Here is a 19160-nt window from a genome sequence, read left to right on the forward strand (position 1 = left end):
TATCAGTTGCAAATTTTCGCGATGGCTGCAGCTATAAAAGCCGCGACGAAACTCCAGTCGACCAAGTTGTTTCTGCAACATGAAGGTGTTCCTAACTATTCTGGCTTTGGCCGTGGCCTCCGCCTCGGCGTACGAGAGCGTCGTGCACCCCAAGGATCTGCCCAAGGTGGCCAAGATCGAGGGTCGCATCACCAACGGCTACCCGGCGGAGGAGGGCAAGGCTCCCTACACCGTCGGTCTGGGTTTCAGCGGCGGCTGGTGGTGCGGTGGCTCCATCATCTCCAACGAGTGGGTCCTTACCGCCGAGCACTGCATCGGAGGTGATGCCGTGACTGTCTACTTCGGAGCCACTTGGCGCACCAACGCCCAGTTCACCCACTGGGTTGGAAGCGGCAACTTCATCACCCACGGATCCGCTGACATTGCCCTCATCCGCATCCCCCACGTGGACTTCTGGCACATGGTGAACAAGGTGGAGCTGCCCAGCTACAACGATCGCTACAACGACTACAACGAATGGTGGGCTGTTGCCTGCGGCTGGGGTGGCACCTACGACGGCAGCCCCCTGCCCGATTGGATGCAGTGCGCCGATCTCCAGATCATCCACAACTCCGAGTGCGCCAGCTACTACGGAACCGGCACCGTCGGCGACAACATCATCTGCGTGCGCGTTGTCGATGGCAGGGGCACCTGCGGAGGCGACTCCGGCGGTCCTCTGGTCACCCATGACGGCGGCAAGCTTGTGGGAGTCACCAACTGGGTGTCGGGAGCCGGTTGCCAGGCTGGCCACCCCGCTGGCTTCCAGCGTGTGACCTACCACTTGGACTGGATCCGTGACCACACCGGCATTGCTTACTACTAAGCAACGATTTTCGATTGAATAAAAATATTTGAAGTGCAAATTTGAATTGTTGTATTGTTAACTATGGGTTGAATTTGGTCATTTATATAATTTATCTTATTATTGAAATAATCTTAAGTATTTCAGCAAGTTTAAATCCAAAAAATCGCAACTAAGATTTCAGATCAAATATATATAATTTAGAATAGATATAAGATCTTTCTTTTCCTACAAAAAACTACATCTATTTAATTTAAATGACACAACCGTAAGGATACATATAATATGTTTAAAAACTATATAGAATCACTTAATAGTCCATGATGAAATATAAATCGATCTATAACTATAATAGATCTATAGTATTATTCATGTCCAAGCGGCCAAGTACAAGTACCAAGTACAGAGTGGCACAAATAATTACTTTTCTTAATCATGTTTAATATCAATTTAATGTACCAAAACTGATTTGTTTTAATTTACGATTCCCTGGCCATCTTATCTAAACATTCAAAAACAGGCAAAATTTGATTAGATTTAAATATTTACAATGTCTTTCGGATGTGAATATAGTATCAAAACAAGTTCAAAGTGTTTTTCCCATTCAGAAGTTCATAGATTATTCATTGCTATATATGACACCGGTAAATATTCGCGACACTTTCAGTAGCTTAAGTGATGACACCGGTAAATATTCGCGACACTTTCAGTAGCTTAAGTATTGCAATTAGAAAATATTAGATACTGGTATTTGTATTTTGTTTTATTTATATAGATTATATGAGTCATACGGATTCAAGTTTAAGTGCTTTAAATATAGCATTAGGAAACGGAATTAGATAATTTGTAGTGCTGTGCACCGCGATTATTCTTTTCATATATTTTATATTATATTAAATTTGTATTTATATTTTATTTATCATTTTATTGAAACAACATCTTTCAATGCTTTTGTATTTATTAAATAAATTAAAGTGTAAGTGTGGCCTATAACGCACTTACTATTTTATTTCCCGACATCGTATTATTAGACATAAACATTTTGGCACGTTGAATTGGCGTTGGTGTATTGATATGCATTGTTTTTCGAACCATTATCGATACACCATCGATATCGATATCGATATCGGAAAATACCCGCGAAGAATTAGTAAACAAACTTTCGATTTTGTTTTTGTCGTGTGTGATTTAGATTTATTGTTATTATTATTGTTTTAATTGTTCAATAAACTTATTCGGCAACTTGTTTGATGGATTTGCTGGAATGCCTAAGTGGAATCTGTATAAATTTAAATGTAAGTTTAAATGGAAAGTTTGCTGGGATAATTAGCCTTACTATCAAGCCGCACTTTCTGCACTGACGTCTGCTCCTCCCAAACATATTATGGTTGTTCTCAGATATAACGGTTGCACCGTTCTCATCGTGGGTCCGGAGTCCAAATCCGAGGAGTCCTTGCTCGTCGTTGTCCGGTGCCGGGGGTACGGACTGGCGGGGACTGGCGGTACGCAACAAAATGTTGGACGTCACCAGTGCATGAGGACCAGGGTACGGCGGCGGAGGCGGCAGTGGAGCTCCAATTAGCGACGGGTTGGTGTATGTGGCGCTGTTGATCGGAGTCGTCGGTGTAGGTGTTGTGGCCACGGATTTCAAACCGCAGTCCGCTTACTCTTTGATCATCAGACCAATATATTTGCGCGACTTACGGTCTGACTCGTCAAATTGGTCAAGAGGTGTAATTTATTTACAATTGAAATTGAATTATCCATTGAACTCATTGTTTTAAAATCCACGTGTTCGGAAGAGCAACAAAAAGTGCTCCGTTTTTTCTCCTTTTCGTGAAATAAGTAATAAGGGAAAAAAAGAGCTTTTCCCTTTTTCTGCTTTGTTTCGTGGAATACGAAGCATGTGCAACTTTCCACGAAGCAAAAAGCTCACGAATTTCGAATTCTCCGCATTCCGCTCGTCAGCGGCTCTCAAACTACGCAAACTCAGTGAGTGTCAAACTGTGCATCGGGCATTTCGCCAATAAACAGTGCATACTTTCAGGCAGCACTCGCGAATGTGCAACGCATGCCGTTTAACAATTGCACATGCACTTGGAAAAACAAAATATATCGAGAATTCGTATCTCCTAGCTCTTCTAACTCTACGAGTAACGGGTATAATTAAATGTTTTAATTTTAAGTGTGTAGTTCGTACAGGAAGGTTTTTTTTTTTTCTAACGAAATTAATTTTTTTAATGGCGTACTATTATCCTTCTTGGACAACTTAATCTAATCGGTATAATTTTAACTATTCTCATTATCTAAGTTGTTATTTACAAAGATCGCATGATTAAGAGTATTAAAGAAATGGAATGTTTAGAATTCGTATCTCCTAGCTCTTCTAACTCTACGAGTAACGGGTATAATTAAATGTTTTAATTTTAAAGGTGCACGATAAAGGCGTCCAATGACAAACATTGAAACAGCATTATCTACCTATCAATGTTTGATTCCATTTCTGAAGAATTCAACGATTCGTAGAACAAAGGAGAACTAATTCTACAGATTAAAACTCTTATCTAAAAGGCGCGTTTTTAAACATTGCTCAACTGCGAAGAAAGCCACTTGTCACTAGAGAAATTAAATAAATGTGGTAAAAGGTTTGCTAAATTCGGTAACAAGCTATGCATGCCAAAAAATGTTGAAGTTTCTTCCATATTAGCTCAATACTGGGTATCTGATAGTTGAGTAATTGGACTTCTGCTATTACTCAAGTTCCTTTCATTACTCTGCTCTATTTTCGAAAGGTATACGATTTTATTTATCCTCAAAAAACCAGCTTATTGATTTTGATCAGTGTATGGCCTGCTGGTGCTGCTGTTGCGCGTTGTTGTAGTTGCCAGTGGCGGCTGCCTCATGTTGTTCTTGCTGCTGCCACCCAGGGAGGGTGTAAAAAATCTCACGTCGGCAACGGTTCGTCATTCGTCGTGGGTCTCCGCTCGCTGGCAGTCGCACATCCGCTCAGTTGTATCGCGTTATCCGTTCCGCCAGCAAGGACCTCAGTCGCAATCGCGCACAGTGCCGAGTTCGTTCGTTTGCAATCAGACTGCAAATATTTGTATATTTGCTGCAATCAATGGGGATGTACATATGGCGGCGACTGATAAATGTGAGTGTGTGAACATGAGAGTGGCCCAAATCTGGGATGAATCCTTGCCCAGGCTATTCGGAAAAGTTTGCCATTTGCGCGCGAGTGTGTGTATCCGTGTGCGTCCCTTTTTGTATCTGTGTATCTGTAAGCTTTGTATCCGTATCTGTAGGCGGTGTGCTCGACGAAAAACGATTGCAATCTTACGCTGACGCTGCAGCAGAAGCAGTTCGCTTCAATGGAACTTGACATAGTATGCCACCCAGTCCACGCCCACTTCCATACCCCTTTTTGGGTTGTATATGCACATGTGTGTTGCATTGTATGGCATGTGTTATTTTTACCACCGCAAAGTGTCCTCGACACACTCACACATTCGCCTCGTGTCCTGCAGCGTATCTGGATCCCACAGCACGCCGTTCGCCCTTCACCCCGTTCGCCCATGCAGCCATAGCTTCGTTATTATTATTTCTATATAGTATTGCCCCTTTGAATGGCTGCCCCAAGTGCATTTGCCATTAAAATGCAATGCATTATCTAGATGCATGGCAACTCGTGAAAAGCCACGCCAAACTAATGTCGTTTTTAAATGGCAGACTTGTCGCTGCCTCGCTAATTTTTAAAAATGATTGTTCAAGCCGAACTGTCGATTCAATTAGATGAAATCCGCTAAATACAGCAAACGCCCCAGTCGAAGAAGTTGTAAAATGGGGCATAATCGACATTTGATAGCTGGCAAAATACAAACAAAATGCAGTCCAAATATAATAATATGAATAGTTTTTGAACCGACTTTTTATCGCCCTTCCTGTCATTCAAGAAAATTATCATGGTTTGAAATAGGGGCAAAACTGGCTTTATTTAACACAGACCCCATATCTGCAAACCCACACTATTTGGAACTTGCTACATATGCGTAGTGCCCTTATCTCAGAACTTGGAATTCTAACATTCAAAAATTATATTAATATTATACTAATGGCTTGAAAAGTATGTAGCAGGAAGGATAAGATATAATTATTCTTGATTAGGACCCATCTGTTAAGTTATTAAATCTAAAATCATGAATTTTCAAGTTAAAAAAAAGAGAGAAAAATTATAAGAAATAACATTGTAAAATTTCCTTAGCTGCAATCATTTGCCTAGTGCCGAACTACACCTGGTCTTCCAGTGCTGGGCATGAATATCGCATAATTATATTTAGACAGCTATGAAAACGTGTCATGGATTAACACAACAAAATATCTGATCAATGTGTTTGCCACATGAGAAACGGCAAAAAAGTGAAAACTAATGATCGTAGTCGTCCCGAGTCGTGATCGATGAAATAATCGCGGCATTGGCGAAGGCGAATCACAGATCCATCATGTGGCATCATCAGCTCTACTTCCCCATTTCGGGCTCCCAGACCCCGCGAAGATCCCCCGAGACCACCCCCAACCAGATACCCATTAACCCACCACCATACCCAAACCTATTTCTGTGCTTGGGCAACAGTCGCATTCGCGATTCCGTCGTCATAGTGCTCGGACCGCTGGCGAAAGATTAGCAGATTGGCAGAACGATGTACTTGGCGCTTAGCAGACGTTGCATTTCCATTAATTGAATTCGCAGGCCGCCACCCCTTTTCGGACCCCCCAAAATGCGCCCATCCAAGGTTGGCAAACAACATGCTATTTATATGCTTGTTGGCTGGCAGAAAAACAAAACAAACAAACATTTAAGAAGGACAGAGTGGTTTAAATATTTTGAATGGGAAAGTGTATTCAAGTGCGATACTCGTATTCAAACGTTTATTGAACCGGAAATCTGCACGTGTGTTATAAACAATAAACAAAAATGTAAACTAGTGCAAATCGGTGAAAAACAAACAATGTGTGAATACAGATCTATAATCCCTTAATACAAACACAAGTACCTAATATCTATAAATAAGTGCAACTAAATCCCTAATGAACTCAAACTATATATATATTATACAACAGAAAGCTATTGAAAACGAAAAATCGCAAGATTATTTACTCTGGAGGGTGACTACAAATAAATAAATTTATAAATCAGCTTTGAAATGCAAAGTTCCGGAATTCGCCAATTATAAACTCATCAGCAGTATCATATTCTTTTTTTTGCAAGCTTAGCAAAAAGAAATATACACATAATTTATTCATTGCTTACAGGGAAAATGTATGCGACACTGAAAACTGACCTTTGTAATAAGTGGAAAATGAGTTTTCCAGCTAACGAAAAAATTTGCATCCGTCAGCTACTTACATATGCATTGTACTTTAATTTCAGTTGCGAAAACGACAATAATACGCCAATGAATCTAAAATCACTGCAATTATCATAAAAAAGGTATGTGTCAATCAAAAGTTATTAATTAGTTGTCGCGAATTCTTAACTTATGTAAATAAGTCTTAGCTTACAAAATACAAGTTCATTTGTTGTTTTACTAGTAGAGTAAAGGGTATGCTAGACTTGTTGAAAAGAATGTAACAGGAAATGCAACACACTTTATAATAATGTTTTGATTTTGTATACCCTAGAAGGGGGTATACTGATTTCATTCAGCACTCCCTTTGCTACCTGTATATGTATCTAATCTCTCTGGCGCTTCACCATCTGCGTAATGGGTATCATATAGCCACAACACTCGACTTTAGCGTTATCTATTGCTCACTTTGCTTTCAACATGTGTTTTTGTAATTTTAATTAGCGTGACTTTCTGCAAATGCAGCGAACGTTTTTACGATCAGCTGTTTTCTTTAACGATTTTAAACCCAAATAATAACATTTCTTTAGAATAAAAATGTGCAAATAATAAATTTGAGCAGCAGTCTTTTCAACAAAAGTAATTTAGGTAATTTACGTTCACTTAAATTTAGCTCGAATTAAATTTTAAGTTTGCCATTAAAAAAATCAGTCGGATTGATTTGAAATAAGTGATTTGATTTATGATTACGAATAGACGAGAGCCTAAATGACATGGCCGAGAAACGCCTATTGCTGGATCCATCCAACTCAGAGTCGGAGGAGCCGGAAGTACACATGACCCGACGGGCAGGAGTGCTCCACGCCATCCAGCACCGCCCACTTCCGGTGAGCAGGAAATCGGTGCTCGGACTACTGATCTCCTTCACGTTCTGCTACTTTCTGATCGGCAGGAACGGTTGGGTGAATGTCCTCGATCTGGACGTCCTGCACTCGGATAACTACGTCACGGTGCAGCATCAATCGACGGTGATGGATGGTGAGTTCACCGATGGAATGACCACATAGTTATTTTATTCTTTTTGCATTGGTTTCTATATTTTGCATGCCAGTAATTATGATTTGGGTATTCCCTTTTTGTTTTTCCCACCTTATGTTTGTGCTTGCACCCGTCCAGTTGAACGTGAGCCCATTACTGAGACTATTCCATCTGTCCCGAAAGGCTTCCTGGTGTACAGCAACTCCTGCCGCATCATGGAGGTGGATCCCTACAAGAACGAGGTGATGCGGCACTTCAAGCGCATCAAATACAAGTCCTGCCAGAAGTTGCCGCCCCTGACGCAGGTGAAATTCGAGGCAAAGTCCCAAAAGTACCTGCTCAGCATCGATGGAGCTGCCTTCGGTCGCTACGCGGCGGGCAAGCAGCTCCACTGCTGCTACATGGCGGTGCAGCGGGTGGACGAGATGAAGGTCAAGTACACCAAGTGTCAAACCTTCAAGGGGAGCATCCTGCTGCCCGATTCCGCCGAGAGCATCATCGTTAAGTGCGATTCAGGTGGCCATCAGATCTATATCAATGGCCATGCGATGGTTCCCGTCAAGGAGGTAGTGCAGCAACGATTACGAATGGCGTCCGAGGCCGACGCCAAGGGTTATCAGAGACCTCCGAGCGTCTTGATGCTCGGCATCGATAGCATCTCCCGTGTTAATCTTATCAGAGCCATGCCCAAAACGGCTCAGTATCTCTACGACAATGGATGGTTCGAACTGGCGGGCTATAATAAGGTGAGATTGGTACATGATATGGAAAGACTTGTGATTTCTTATCGACATCCTGTCCCCAGGTGGACGACAATACATTTCCAAATATAATGGCTGTGGTCACCGGCTATAATCTGCCCAATGCCATGCACGCGTGCTCGCCATTCGTGGTTGGTGGCCTGGACAAGTGCGACTACATCTGGAAGCAGTACCAGCAGAGGGGCTACGTGACCGCCTACGCGGAGGATGCCGTCAAGATCAACACTTTCAATTACCTGAAGAAGGGCTTCAAGAATCCGCCGGCGGACTACTACTTGAGGCCATATCTCTCCGCCGCCGAATCGCAGCTGGATCACACGACAGTCAATGGTCTGGTGCACTGCCTCGGCTATCTGACGGCGGCGGAGCATGTGTACGACTATGGGCTGGAGTTCACCAGGAGGTTCCTTAACGAGACGTACTTCGGATTTTTCTGGACCAACACGCACAGCCACAGTGACATTTCGCAGACCAGCAGCATGGACAGCTATATGGAGGAGTATCTGCGGAAGCTGGTGCGCCAGGGCACCATGGAGAACACGGTGGTGGTGTTCTTCAGCGATCATGGCATGCGGTTCGGACCGACGAGGGCCACCTGGTCGGGTCACTTGGAGGAACGTCTGCCGGCCATCTTTATTTGGTTACCCCAACACCTGCGTCGCTCACATCCCGAATTTGTGCGTAGCCTCCAGCTGAACAGGAATCGCCTGACCACGCCCTACGACCTCCACCTGACCATGAAGCACATACTGGCCATATCCGGTCGCGCCGAAATGGAGTCGTTGGGTCCGGCACCCGATTGCCCGCAATGCCAGAGTTTACTGACCCCCGTTTCGCCGCTAAGGAGTTGCTCCGATGTGGGCATCGCGGATCACTGGTGCACCTGCTGGGAATACGACACCATCTCGAGCACCTCGAAGGAGTCGCGGATGCTCGGCAAGCGTGTGGTCAGCTATCTCAACAACTATGTGGCCGAGTTCCGAAACGGCACCTTCGCCAAGCTGTGTGCCCCTCTCTCCCTGCACAGCATCAAATCCGCGTTCCGGGCGCATCACAACGCCCTCGATCCGGATGAGGTGCACACCTATCGACTGATCTTCGTCACGTCGCCCAATAAGGGCCAGTACGAAGCCACGGTGCGACACAATCACACGGATGACTCTGTAAAGGTGACCGGATCGGTGAGCCGATTGAATGTCTATAGCGGAGAGGCGGATTGCATGAATGATTTTGCTGCCAAAAAATATTGTTATTGCCGAAAGAAGAAGGGATAGATATAGCAGGATTATAACTAAGGCTAGTGCCCAAGTGCCGTTACTCAGATTACGATCTAAAAGTACAATTAACTTAATACTATACAATAGAAATTCTTCCTCTCTCTCTATGCCCAAAAGTATCTGGATTAGCCCAGTAAAAAGTATACTCAGAATTGAACTCCCTACGCTTCAAAGACTTTTGTGAATACTTTACACAATTATAACTTCTTTATTATTCTTCGGGACTTTCAGACACACCCTGGTAAATGATTTAGATAAACTTTGTTTGTTGCCCTTGTAAATAATTTCTCCCTGCTCCAAGAGACCTTCGCCAAGAAATAGTTTAGTCAACTTTACATATGATTAGTCGTTACACTTATAATTTAAGGTATTAGTTTAGTCTATAGTGATATTGTAAATTCAAATAAATTAATGTATGTAAAGTGTGTGTTTTCAATTTGGCATTGAATTCGAAAAGTATGTAAATAAACCATGTTAGACATGGTGATATTGTCAGATTTGGTCAGACGTGGCGCAAAACTTCCAGGTGCTGGCCTTCTCTTTGAAACTATAGTTGCCCAGGAGATTCTTAAACGCTTTAAAAAGCCTTGTTAGCGGACTATTGCGCTGCAGCCCGAGGAGATCTCCTTGAAGAGGCTGCACATCCAGGCGCAACTCCTTGTAATCCTCCCTGGCCTGCAGCGAGAAATAGCCGCGCAAATTGACTGCGTACTGCGGATTTCCCATTCTCGTCTTCGTAAACTCAATCGTCTGCTGCAACTGGTGGGCGAAGAAAGATTGACCGGCGCCACGCTGGAAAGTGCGTCCTGTCCAAGTGTCGTAAGAAATGCTGATTAGCCACTTGTAGTGTTTCGGCTCCTCCGATTCCTTAAGTTCAACTTTCAAAGCATACAGTTGGGTTAGCACATCCTTTATGGTGTCCACATAGCAGACCAACCAGTAATAGTATATGCTCTGACCTTTCTCCGTTTTGTTGGTCAGCACAACGGAGCGCAGGCATTTTAGATCGTTTGTGGTGGGCGTGATGACGTGTGATCGCTCTAAGGGCGGCGTTCTATACACTCCGACTTCGCCGACTTTTGTTTCTTGTGTCTCTTCGACGACTGGCGGTTGCCCATCGACGTTTTCCATTTTTTGTTGCTTTCGCGGAATATCCTTCTCTGATCTTTTGTCTGCCACTATTTTGTCGGCTACTAACTTATCCGCCAGGCCAAATAATAGGTAGTCGTATAGCTTCTCCGGTTGCGAAGTTAGTTCCTGATCGCTGCATGCTTGAGCTGCCAGGACTAGGCATTGTCTAAAGTAAAATAAATTTGAAATGGACACAGATTTGGCCACGTTGCGGTTCAGCTCGAAGGGATCCTGTACGCACATGGCTCTATCCAGCTGGAAAGCGTCTGGCGGCGCACCTGTTGCATACTGCACGAGCTTCTGTTGCTCATCGTACTCGGGAAATCCTCCCGGTATGCCCAGTGTTGTCTTCTTGTCCACACAACCGCCCAGAAACGGACTCAATAAACTTTTGTCAAAGTTGACAGTGCTGTAGTATATGAAGAAGTTTTTAAGTAAATCCAGCGTGGTGAGCCGTTCTGTAATCGGCGGCGTTAGGTCCAGGTTGTAGGCAAAGTTAACGCCCGACAAAATAACCGGTGGACAGAGGGACTGGAGCCGTTTGACGGATGGAACTATTCGATTCACTTGCAAGTTTACGATGATCAAGGATATTAAGCAATAGCTTGTCATGCCGCCATGGCTAATCAATTTTAGCTTCTTGGCCCAGATCTTCAAAAACAGGCTGAGCTCGCGTATCCGCTCATTGCGTAACATAAGTTCGCCCACAAATCGGGAGTTATATGTGCCATTCGGCTTTGACATATTGATGTCTAATGTTGAGTCCGGTGAGCTGATGCTTACATCTAATGATGGGCACGGTGGCATGACGAATGGTGAAGACATCTGTAAAGCATTTGGATCTTCGTAAAAAGTGTGAGGTCTTGTTGTAAAGCTGCTTATGGAACAATGGTGGCTGGTTGCCGTTGGGCTCCAGAAACAAATCGATGTCGCTCTCTGCGGAAAAGGATTCGGATTATGTGCTTTTCTTGTACTGAAGATCACTTACCCTTCAATGCTAAACCAGTAAGCAGTGAACCAAAGGGGAACACCCTTTGGTTCATTCACACCCAAAGGGGAACACCCTTTGGTTCACTGGTTACTGGTTTAGCACATATAACTCCCGATTTGTGGGCGAACTTATGTTACGCAATGAGCGGATACGCGAGCTCAGCCTGTTTTTGAAGATCTGGGCCAAGAAGCTAAAATTGATTAGCCATGGCGGCATGACAAGCTATTGCTTAATATCCTTGATCATCGTAAACTTGCAAGTGAATCGAATAGTTCCATCCGTCAAATAGCTCCAGTCCCTCTGTCCACCGGTTATTTTTTTGGTAATGGCGTTCAATCGCTGTCGCAGTTGCTTCTGGGGCTTACTGGCATGCTTGAGCAGCTCGTGGGCAAGGCAATCCTGCATACTCTGGAAGGGGGCAGCGCATACCATGGAAAGCACAAGATTACCGTCACCATCCCCAGGCGGAGAAGTTGATTCCGAGGCAGAGGCCGGCATTTCTGCAAAAATCCGTTTTAATTACTGCTTACGACTAGGTTTGTTCTATTCAATAACAATGTTCAATAAGTAAGGTTTACCCCGTTTTCCTGTCCACTACACGCTGGAAGTAGGAAGTATGTATGAAGCCTTCGATTCCCGGACAGAGCAGTACATTATTGCTGGACCGATAGATGGGTATGCCGTCCGCCAGCACCCTTTTCACGTTTAGATATATCAAAATCTGGCAATCGCTGCGGAATCCACTCAGAGTGGAATTGGTCTCATCGCTGCATGCAAAGTGCACATGGTTGCGGTTCATCCTACTTAGCCCTTGTCTCCTAATTGCCTCCCAATGTCTGTAATAGGTGCCATGAACTGCCAGAGGTCCCTGGCTCACATGGGTAATATTCTCGAGACCGCCAGCTTCGCTTTCCACCACCGCCAATGAGTGTCCCTGATTGGCGCGAATCTCGTAGACTCCGAGTTCTGGATTCCAGCGAAGAGTATATCGTTGCTTGGCATCCGTGGCGGCAATCTCCTTCAGTTTGTCCAAGGTAAAACACATGTAGCGTGGGTGCTTCTGCAAATCGGGGACGCTAACGAATCCATCCGCACGGATGGTGATTCCCTCCGTTTTCGCACCGTGCCGCAACAGCCAGGACAACTTTTTGCTCAGCTGTGTATCGATTTGCTGCTTCGAGGCCATTGCTTGCGAAACTTACTTAAATTTACGCAAAACAATGACATATGTTTAATTGCGTTTCTATTAGAGGTGGCGATACATCGACATTTAAGAATATCGATGTTTTTAGGCTCATCACTATTCGAATAACAAGAAGAAAAGCTACAACAACGCTACTAGAATTTGTTCAAATTCAATTATTTCGGTATTTTGGCACCCGTAGTTTCTATAACATTACACAAGTGCGACATCTGGCGGCATAGCTTGGTACTAAGCGTGGGCTAACAGCGTGCTGTTAAGTTTAAGCACCAGGCTGTTATGCGCAAATTGTAACATATGATAGATCATAAATACGGTAATCAGTAAATTTTATTCAAAAATTCTAAATTGTAGAAAATGCGGCTGCTAGTGCTCTACGGGAGTCAAACCGGCACCGCCCAGGATGTGGCGGAACAGATCTGGCGGGAGTCGCATCAACTGGGCTTCCAAGGACCTGTGCTGCCTTTCGACGAGTACGATATGACCAAACTTATTGAGGAGCGCCTCGTGGTCTTTGTGGTGGCCACTACGGGTGACGGAGTGGAGCCGGACAACATGAAGCTGGCCTGGCGATTTCTTCTGAAGCGCAGCTTACCCGCCCAATCCTTGCAAGGCGTGCAGTTCGCGTGCCTTGGACTCGGGGACTCAAGCTATCCGAAGTTTAACTTTGCCGCCAAGAAACTGAGCAAGAGACTACAGAATCTGGGAGCCAGTTCCGTGTGTCCAGTGGGTCTGTGTGATGATCAGCATGACTACGGGCATTTGGGTGTATCCCTTAGCTGGACAAAGGATTTGTGGACAGCTCTGAAGGGCATCTCCGGTCTTGACGAAAGTAAACTTAGCAACAGCCACCAAACTATTGTAAAGTGGTCAGTAAAGGAGCTGCCTAAGGACTCCCAAATTGCTCCGATGGACAATCTGCTCTGGAGCCAAAAACAAGCTGCCCACTCTTTCAAAATTCTTGATAACCAAAGAACAACGGCGGTGGATCACTTTCAGGATGTACGCTTCCTAAGGCTGCAGGGTAAGACGGAAGATCTTGGCTGGGAGCCCGGCGATGTCCTCGATGTTCAGCCGCAAAACAGCGATGAAGCTGTCCAAACATTCTTCGACCTTGTCCGCGAACACAGCCTGAACTTTGATGAGAGCACTGTAGTGGAGGTATCCAGCGCCCATCAGGATATGCCCCTTCCCATAGCCTATTCCAATCCCTTAAACCTCCTCCAGGCCGCCAAATTCGTTTGGGACTTGAGTGCTAAGCCACGGCAACGTTTCCTCGAGGTACTAGCACAGAATTGCGGCGATGAAATGGAAAAGGAAAAGCTGCTCGAATTCTCCTCCGCGGAGGGAATTGATGACTTAGTGGCTTATGTGAACAGGCCGCGTCGTAATCTTTTGGAGGTTCTGGAGGATTTCCGGCACGCCACCTCTAGCTTAACTCTGCAACAGCTCTTTGAGATGATGCCACTGATCCAGCCACGCAGTTTTTCCATTGCCTCTGATGTTTCCGCCTTAAGTTTGGACTTGCTGGTGGCCGTTGTGGAGTACAAAACCATAATGCATACTCCACGTCTAGGCTTATGCTCCAACTGGCTGAAGACTTTGAAATCGGGTACGGAGTTGAGGGGAGTTGTCAAGAGAGGAACCATGGTCTGGCCGAAGGACTTAAGTATACCACTTATAATGGTAGGACCTGGAACAGGCATCGCTCCATTCCGCAGCATTATCCAAAACCGATTATATGCTCAATCAAAAGGTGCCACCATTGGTCCCTTGGTTGTTTTCTTTGGCTGTCGGAACAAGGCTGCCGACTTCCACTTTGGAAATGACTTCTCCACCTGGACCTATGCGAAACAGGTAGAGGCCCATACTGCCTTCTCGAGGGATCAGGATCAGAAGGTCTATGTCCAGCATTTAATCGCCAAGAATGCTTCTCATCTGGCGAGGCTTATAAAAGACCTGAATGCCTATATCTACGTGGCTGGCAACTCCAATAATATGCCAAAGTCTGTCAAAGAGGCCTTCATCGAGATACTCAATGGCGATGTCGATTACGTGGAACTAATGATAAAGAAGCGACGATATCAGGAGGAAACCTGGGCGTAACACCGTATTTATTTGCGTATAGTTCCTATTTGTACAGTTTTGGACGGAAATTATATATTTGCACACACTTCTTATGTCGATTTCAAAAGTCTTCCATCAGTTTTTCGGAGGATGTGTGACAAAAGGGACAGTGGCCTTTTTGCAGAACTTGCAACTCAAAGTCCTCCGCATAGAACAGCTAAAAAGGGTTACTTATTATACGAAATGAAATGATGGGTTTTGGTTAACCTTACCAGCAGACATTGAGGACAATAGGTAACCTGAAGATCGGGTAATATATTACGATAATACACATTCCGCACATTCTTTCCCCTCCGTTTAAGAATCAGCACATGATTGGGATCTATGGCACGCAGGCCATTGCGATCCAAGCTCAAAGGCAATGCACTGGCCACATCCTCGTTAAATGGATCCGAATCCTCGGCGTGCTTCGCAGGAGCCAGCAGCAAGCGCTCCGCCTCGGCATCAGATATGTCCACTTCTGGATAAAATTGTACTAGGGGTAGAATTTCTAAAAAGAGACATCATATTAGCAGATATCAAAGCTAATAGACAAAATTCCATACCGAAGGAAACGAAAGAGAAGATATAATCCTGCCGGCAAGTGGGGCAGCAATTGCTATTCAAATGTTGACTGTAGTTGGAGCACTTGTAACAAAGTGGCAAAAGCTCCTCCGGATCGTTGAAGCCACTTTTGCAAGCCTTGCTATTTAGGAAATTTAGCTGAAAAGACACTTCATAAGCATATCACTTGGATGATTAATGTTTTGACTGCTCACATCAATCTGCTCTTGGACTCCAGCTGGTGGCTTCAAAGACTGCAGTCTCTTGTTAATAAGAAGGCACAACTTGTTGGCCTGCAAATACTTAGCTTGCTTGGCCAGCGTGAAGAGAACCGAACTGGAAGATAGGATTTCAGTTCATCCACATTCTACTTTTGCGACTTAAGCTGTTAACTTACAACATGCTGACTCCATTGGGGACACCTTTGTGCTCCACTTCGTTTAGTATAAAGCGGCTTACGTTAAATAGGCTAACTGGGGAATGCGTGGTGAAGGGTTCTTTCATATAAGAGTATATGACACTGTAGGCATAATACACCTTGGCAACACGTAAATGATTTTTGTACTCCGTAAGGTGGTGATCAACAGGATTTTGTTCTCTATAAAGTAAAAGTTTTATAAATTAAACAAATTAGCTGAACGAAATATTTTACGTACTCCTTGGCGTGATATACATCTAAATGTTGCTTAGCCAGCAGCCAATAAAAGTAGCTCGCATCTAGGTAGCGCTCCTCACCGATGGCCGTATTGCTTAGTTGCTTGAGCAAACGATTGGCTTCCTTGGTGCGTCCTGCCTTTATGTAGGCTGAAAAACACAACTTTTATATTAAATAAACCAAAAAAAAAGTGAAGAACTCACCCTGATGCGCCTCTATAAACTGATCCGTTTCGGCCAGCCATTGCCCATGCTGGTAGTGCACTGTGGGCAGGAGTTCCGGCAGCGATTCCGCCAAACGGAAAGCTTCCGGCCAGTCGCGTACCTCGATGTGCAGTTGCACCACTTGGGCTTCATCGCCCAGCTTCTTGAAAATCTCAGCAGCCAGGGGAAGAGCTCTGAGGGTCTTTAGATTCTGGGCCACCGATTCAAGGGCATCGCGCTCCGTAAGACTCAGTCGTCGTCCGATATCGTAGAGCCTGAAAGAAGTTGCGTTTATTATAAACGATATGTGTACATTTTCTTGATTTACTTACACATCGGCCCATCCTTGCTCTGCAACAATATCAATAGCCTTCTGATTCTCTCCAGCTGAAAGCAATAGTTCTGCAGCAGCTCTTGGCTCCTTCACCGAATATGCCCATTCCGCTCGCTTGCGTACCAGTTCCTTCTTCTCCTGTTCAGTACCGTCCTTGATATACTCCTGGGCTAAGTCGAACATACGTAGATCTGTGTACATTTCAAGTGCTCTTGATGACTGGCCGCATTTGAGAAATAGACGAGCTGCCTCCTTAAACTTGCCGGCAAAGGCGCAATTCTCTGCAAGAAGCACCTCCTTAGGAACCGCCGATCGCTGTTGCTGATCTCGTAGCTCGCCGATGAGCTTGAGCCACGGAAGGTTCCTCACTTTGACGTAGGCATCGCGGGCGATATTGATGTGCAGTGCCTCCAAAGCGGATTGAGCTAATCCCTCCCAGTCGCTGGTGGTCACGCCCAGGCAGGCGACCTGGTAGGCTTCGCTGAAATAAAATATAACATCTTTTATTAGGAGATCCCAAGCAGAATTGGAATATGTCTTACTCAAACAATCCAGCTTCGATGAACTGCCACATGGTGGAACCAAGAGCCAAAGGCGTATTGTGCATAATATTTCCGCGCAGGCAGAAGGCAGTGGCTCCGCAAAGGCCCACCACCACGCCATGCATGTTCTGTGGTGCCCTCGGCGGCAGATTCCCCACCCGAACGCTTAATCCGCCTGTTGTGTGTGTATAGCAGAGCATCGAATCGAGGTGCGTGTTCCAAGTGACGCTGTTAACACCCGTATCCTGGTACAGAATTGTATCGTTGATTATGTCCCGCACAACCAAGCGACCCACATCGTCCACAACTGCGATCTTGCTGCGCTTCGAATTGATATCCAGGCAGCGAACCGCTGACACAGCAGTGGTGATGAGCAGCGGTAGTGAGTTGTTGAGAAAGATTCGGAACACTTGGCCGTTCTTCAAGCCCACCATTAGCCCTTCTCTTCCCACAGGGCCACCGGTAACTTTGATGTATCGTATGAACGAGTCCATTATCCATTCTCGCTGCAGGACACCCATGAAATCCAGACATTGGAGACGCTTCTCCTGGCACAGGACAATGTGACGGCCACAAACCACAAGCAAGCTGCAGTCGAACTTCTGCTGGATCTTCTCGCGCACTTTATAGTGCATGGGTTGATCCTCTCCGGAGCTCAGCTCATAGAGAACCACACGTTCCGGCAACTGAACCGCCAGTCGATTCCGATAGATGGCTATTTTCTGAACTAAATCCCGACACTTGATGCGCACCTTTTGGCCAGAGATCAGGTGTTGAATGATCACGTCGCACATGTTTTCCCGGAAGGCATAGCGCTCGCGGTATAGGGCGTGCACGGTACTAGACGCAATGTTGAAGCAGGCCAGGGTTCCATCTTGACAGCCAATGGTGTAGGATTGGCCATTTGGATGTAGGGCGACTGTCCAGATCCAGGTGTCAAAGGTATCGCCCAGCGTACCCAGCCGAATGCCCTCCCTGGTGAAGAAGTGCAGACCTCCGGTGCAGCCGCCCACCAGGCAGAACTCCCCATTGGGAAAGTACTGCAGGCACAAGGGATCAAAGCCCAGGGTTCTCTCCTTGCCTATCATCTGGCCGCTCAGAGTGTGAAAGGATAGCGTTTGGCTCCAGTCCACCACACCAATGGTGTCCACACTGCCAGGGCCGCTGGCCGGACAACATTGGACACTGAAGACGTTGCTGTTGGGCCCACCAGGCCGATCGATTCTCCCCTTCTCTTCGCCCAACTTGTTCCTAATGGATATGGTGCCATTGGCCAGGCCCAGGATCAGGTACTGTCCATCATTGGTCCACGAGCAGCCATTGACACGTGCGGATATCTTGTACTTCTGCACCGCCTTCTGATCGGCCGACCAAAAGGCAAAATCCGACAAGGAGCACGAGGCCAGGTGGTGCGAAACAGGATTGAAGCTCATGCACTGTATGGAGTCACCGTGCCTGTGAATGTAATTATATTTAATCACTAAGAAAAACTAGAATTTATTGCAAGTATGCTGGCGACTCACGAATACTTGAGCAGTCCCTCGAGCTGCGGTGACCACACGATGACCATTTTGTCGGAGGCTCCGCTGGCGAATCGTTTGCCATCCCGCGAGTAGGCCACACAATTGACCGTGTCCTTGTGCGCCTTCAAGGTGTTCAGCAAGGAGCCATCGTTTGGATCGTAGATGAGCAACCGATCCCCCGCAGCCACCACCAATTGGCTGCCATCGGGTGCGTAGCACACATTGTGGACACTGGAAAATGGGGTTTTCCGATTACCGTTATGGCGTTATAGCGAGCAACAGGTTGTTGTTTTCCACGAATGAAAAAGTTTTACCTGATCTCGTTATCTTTGCTATTGGGAAACTCTATGCGTTCCAGCCACTTGAGAACGCCCCTCATTGTTGCAGAAGTCGAATTGGCTAATCCTGCATAGTTGGTAGAAATTCCTAAATGCAGGTGCGTTGTTTACACACGGATTCCATGGCAACCAACCACAACAAAAGTTGGCGTCTTGGCTGGAGATGGCAGTTTGGCGGGTTTTTCCGTTAGTTTTGGCTTTAAAGCTAAGACTTGACTAGTAAACTAGATCTAGTAGAAAAAATATTAATGAAAACATTACTCATTATCATTTAACTAATTGTCTAAGTGTAAAATATTTTATCAAATGT

At 45.4% G+C, this 19160-nt stretch overlaps 6 protein-coding genes across 9 annotated transcripts; 3 read left to right on the forward strand and 3 right to left on the reverse strand.

The window, feature by feature from the left end:
- Positions 1-60: 60 nt before the first annotated feature.
- On the forward strand, positions 61-862 carry LOC117139147 (serine protease 1-like). The gene has a single exon (XM_033301305.1). It carries the CDS (start codon positions 80-82, stop codon positions 860-862), a length of 783 nt encoding a protein of 260 aa, XP_033157196.1. The 5' UTR covers positions 61-79.
- Positions 863-3859: 2997 nt separating this feature from the next.
- On the forward strand, positions 3860-9353 carry LOC117140871. 4 transcript variants are annotated; one of them, XM_033304011.1, is made up of 5 exons: positions 3860-3995; positions 6270-6329; positions 6943-7224; positions 7408-7970; positions 8030-9353. In XM_033304011.1, the coding sequence occupies exons 3-5, from the start codon at positions 6960-6962 to the stop codon at positions 9257-9259; spliced, it is 2058 nt and encodes a 685-aa protein (XP_033159902.1). In that variant the 5' UTR covers positions 3860-3995; positions 6270-6329; positions 6943-6959; the 3' UTR covers positions 9260-9353. The 4 variants fall into 4 exon arrangements, with proteins under 4 accessions (XP_033159902.1, XP_033159900.1, XP_033159901.1 ...); XM_033304009.1 differs by having other exon boundaries at positions 3861-3995; positions 7363-7970; XM_033304010.1 differs by lacking the exon at positions 3860-3995 and adding an exon at positions 5487-5631 and having other exon boundaries at positions 7363-7970.
- Positions 9354-9447: 94 nt separating this feature from the next.
- LOC117140875 lies at positions 9448-12054 on the reverse strand. Its single transcript, XM_033304018.1, is given in 4 exon segments — positions 9448-11146; positions 11148-11329; positions 11382-11906; positions 11963-12054. Coding segments are annotated over 3 exon segments (1629 nt in total). The 5' UTR covers positions 11437-11906; positions 11963-12054; the 3' UTR covers positions 9448-9754.
- Positions 11959-12674, reverse strand: LOC117140876 (tRNA 2'-phosphotransferase 1). Its single transcript, XM_033304019.1, has one exon. The coding sequence runs from the start codon at positions 12568-12570 to the stop codon at positions 11959-11961; it is 612 nt and encodes a 203-aa protein (XP_033159910.1). The 5' UTR covers positions 12571-12674.
- Positions 12675-12857: 183 nt separating this feature from the next.
- On the forward strand, positions 12858-14758 carry LOC117140874 (NADPH-dependent diflavin oxidoreductase 1). The gene is made up of 2 exons (XM_033304017.1): positions 12858-12875; positions 12940-14758. The coding sequence occupies exon 2, from the start codon at positions 12943-12945 to the stop codon at positions 14689-14691; it is 1749 nt and encodes a 582-aa protein (XP_033159908.1). The 5' UTR covers positions 12858-12875; positions 12940-12942; the 3' UTR covers positions 14692-14758.
- On the reverse strand, positions 14670-19019 carry LOC117140869 (intraflagellar transport protein 122 homolog). The gene is made up of 11 exons (XM_033304008.1): positions 18827-19019; positions 18513-18743; positions 16990-18444; positions 16446-16928; positions 16114-16388; positions 15912-16059; positions 15653-15853; positions 15471-15591; positions 15258-15414; positions 14925-15202; positions 14670-14869 (listed from the first exon to the last, which is right to left on the reverse strand). The coding sequence occupies exons 1-11, from the start codon at positions 18889-18891 to the stop codon at positions 14774-14776; spliced, it is 3510 nt and encodes a 1169-aa protein (XP_033159899.1). The 5' UTR covers positions 18892-19019; the 3' UTR covers positions 14670-14773.
- Positions 19020-19160: the final 141 nt, after the last annotated feature.

Source organism: Drosophila mauritiana, chromosome 3L, assembly GCF_004382145.1.
Source record: "Drosophila mauritiana strain mau12 chromosome 3L, ASM438214v1, whole genome shotgun sequence".
Classification (NCBI taxonomy): Eukaryota; Metazoa; Arthropoda; class Insecta; order Diptera; family Drosophilidae; genus Drosophila; species Drosophila mauritiana.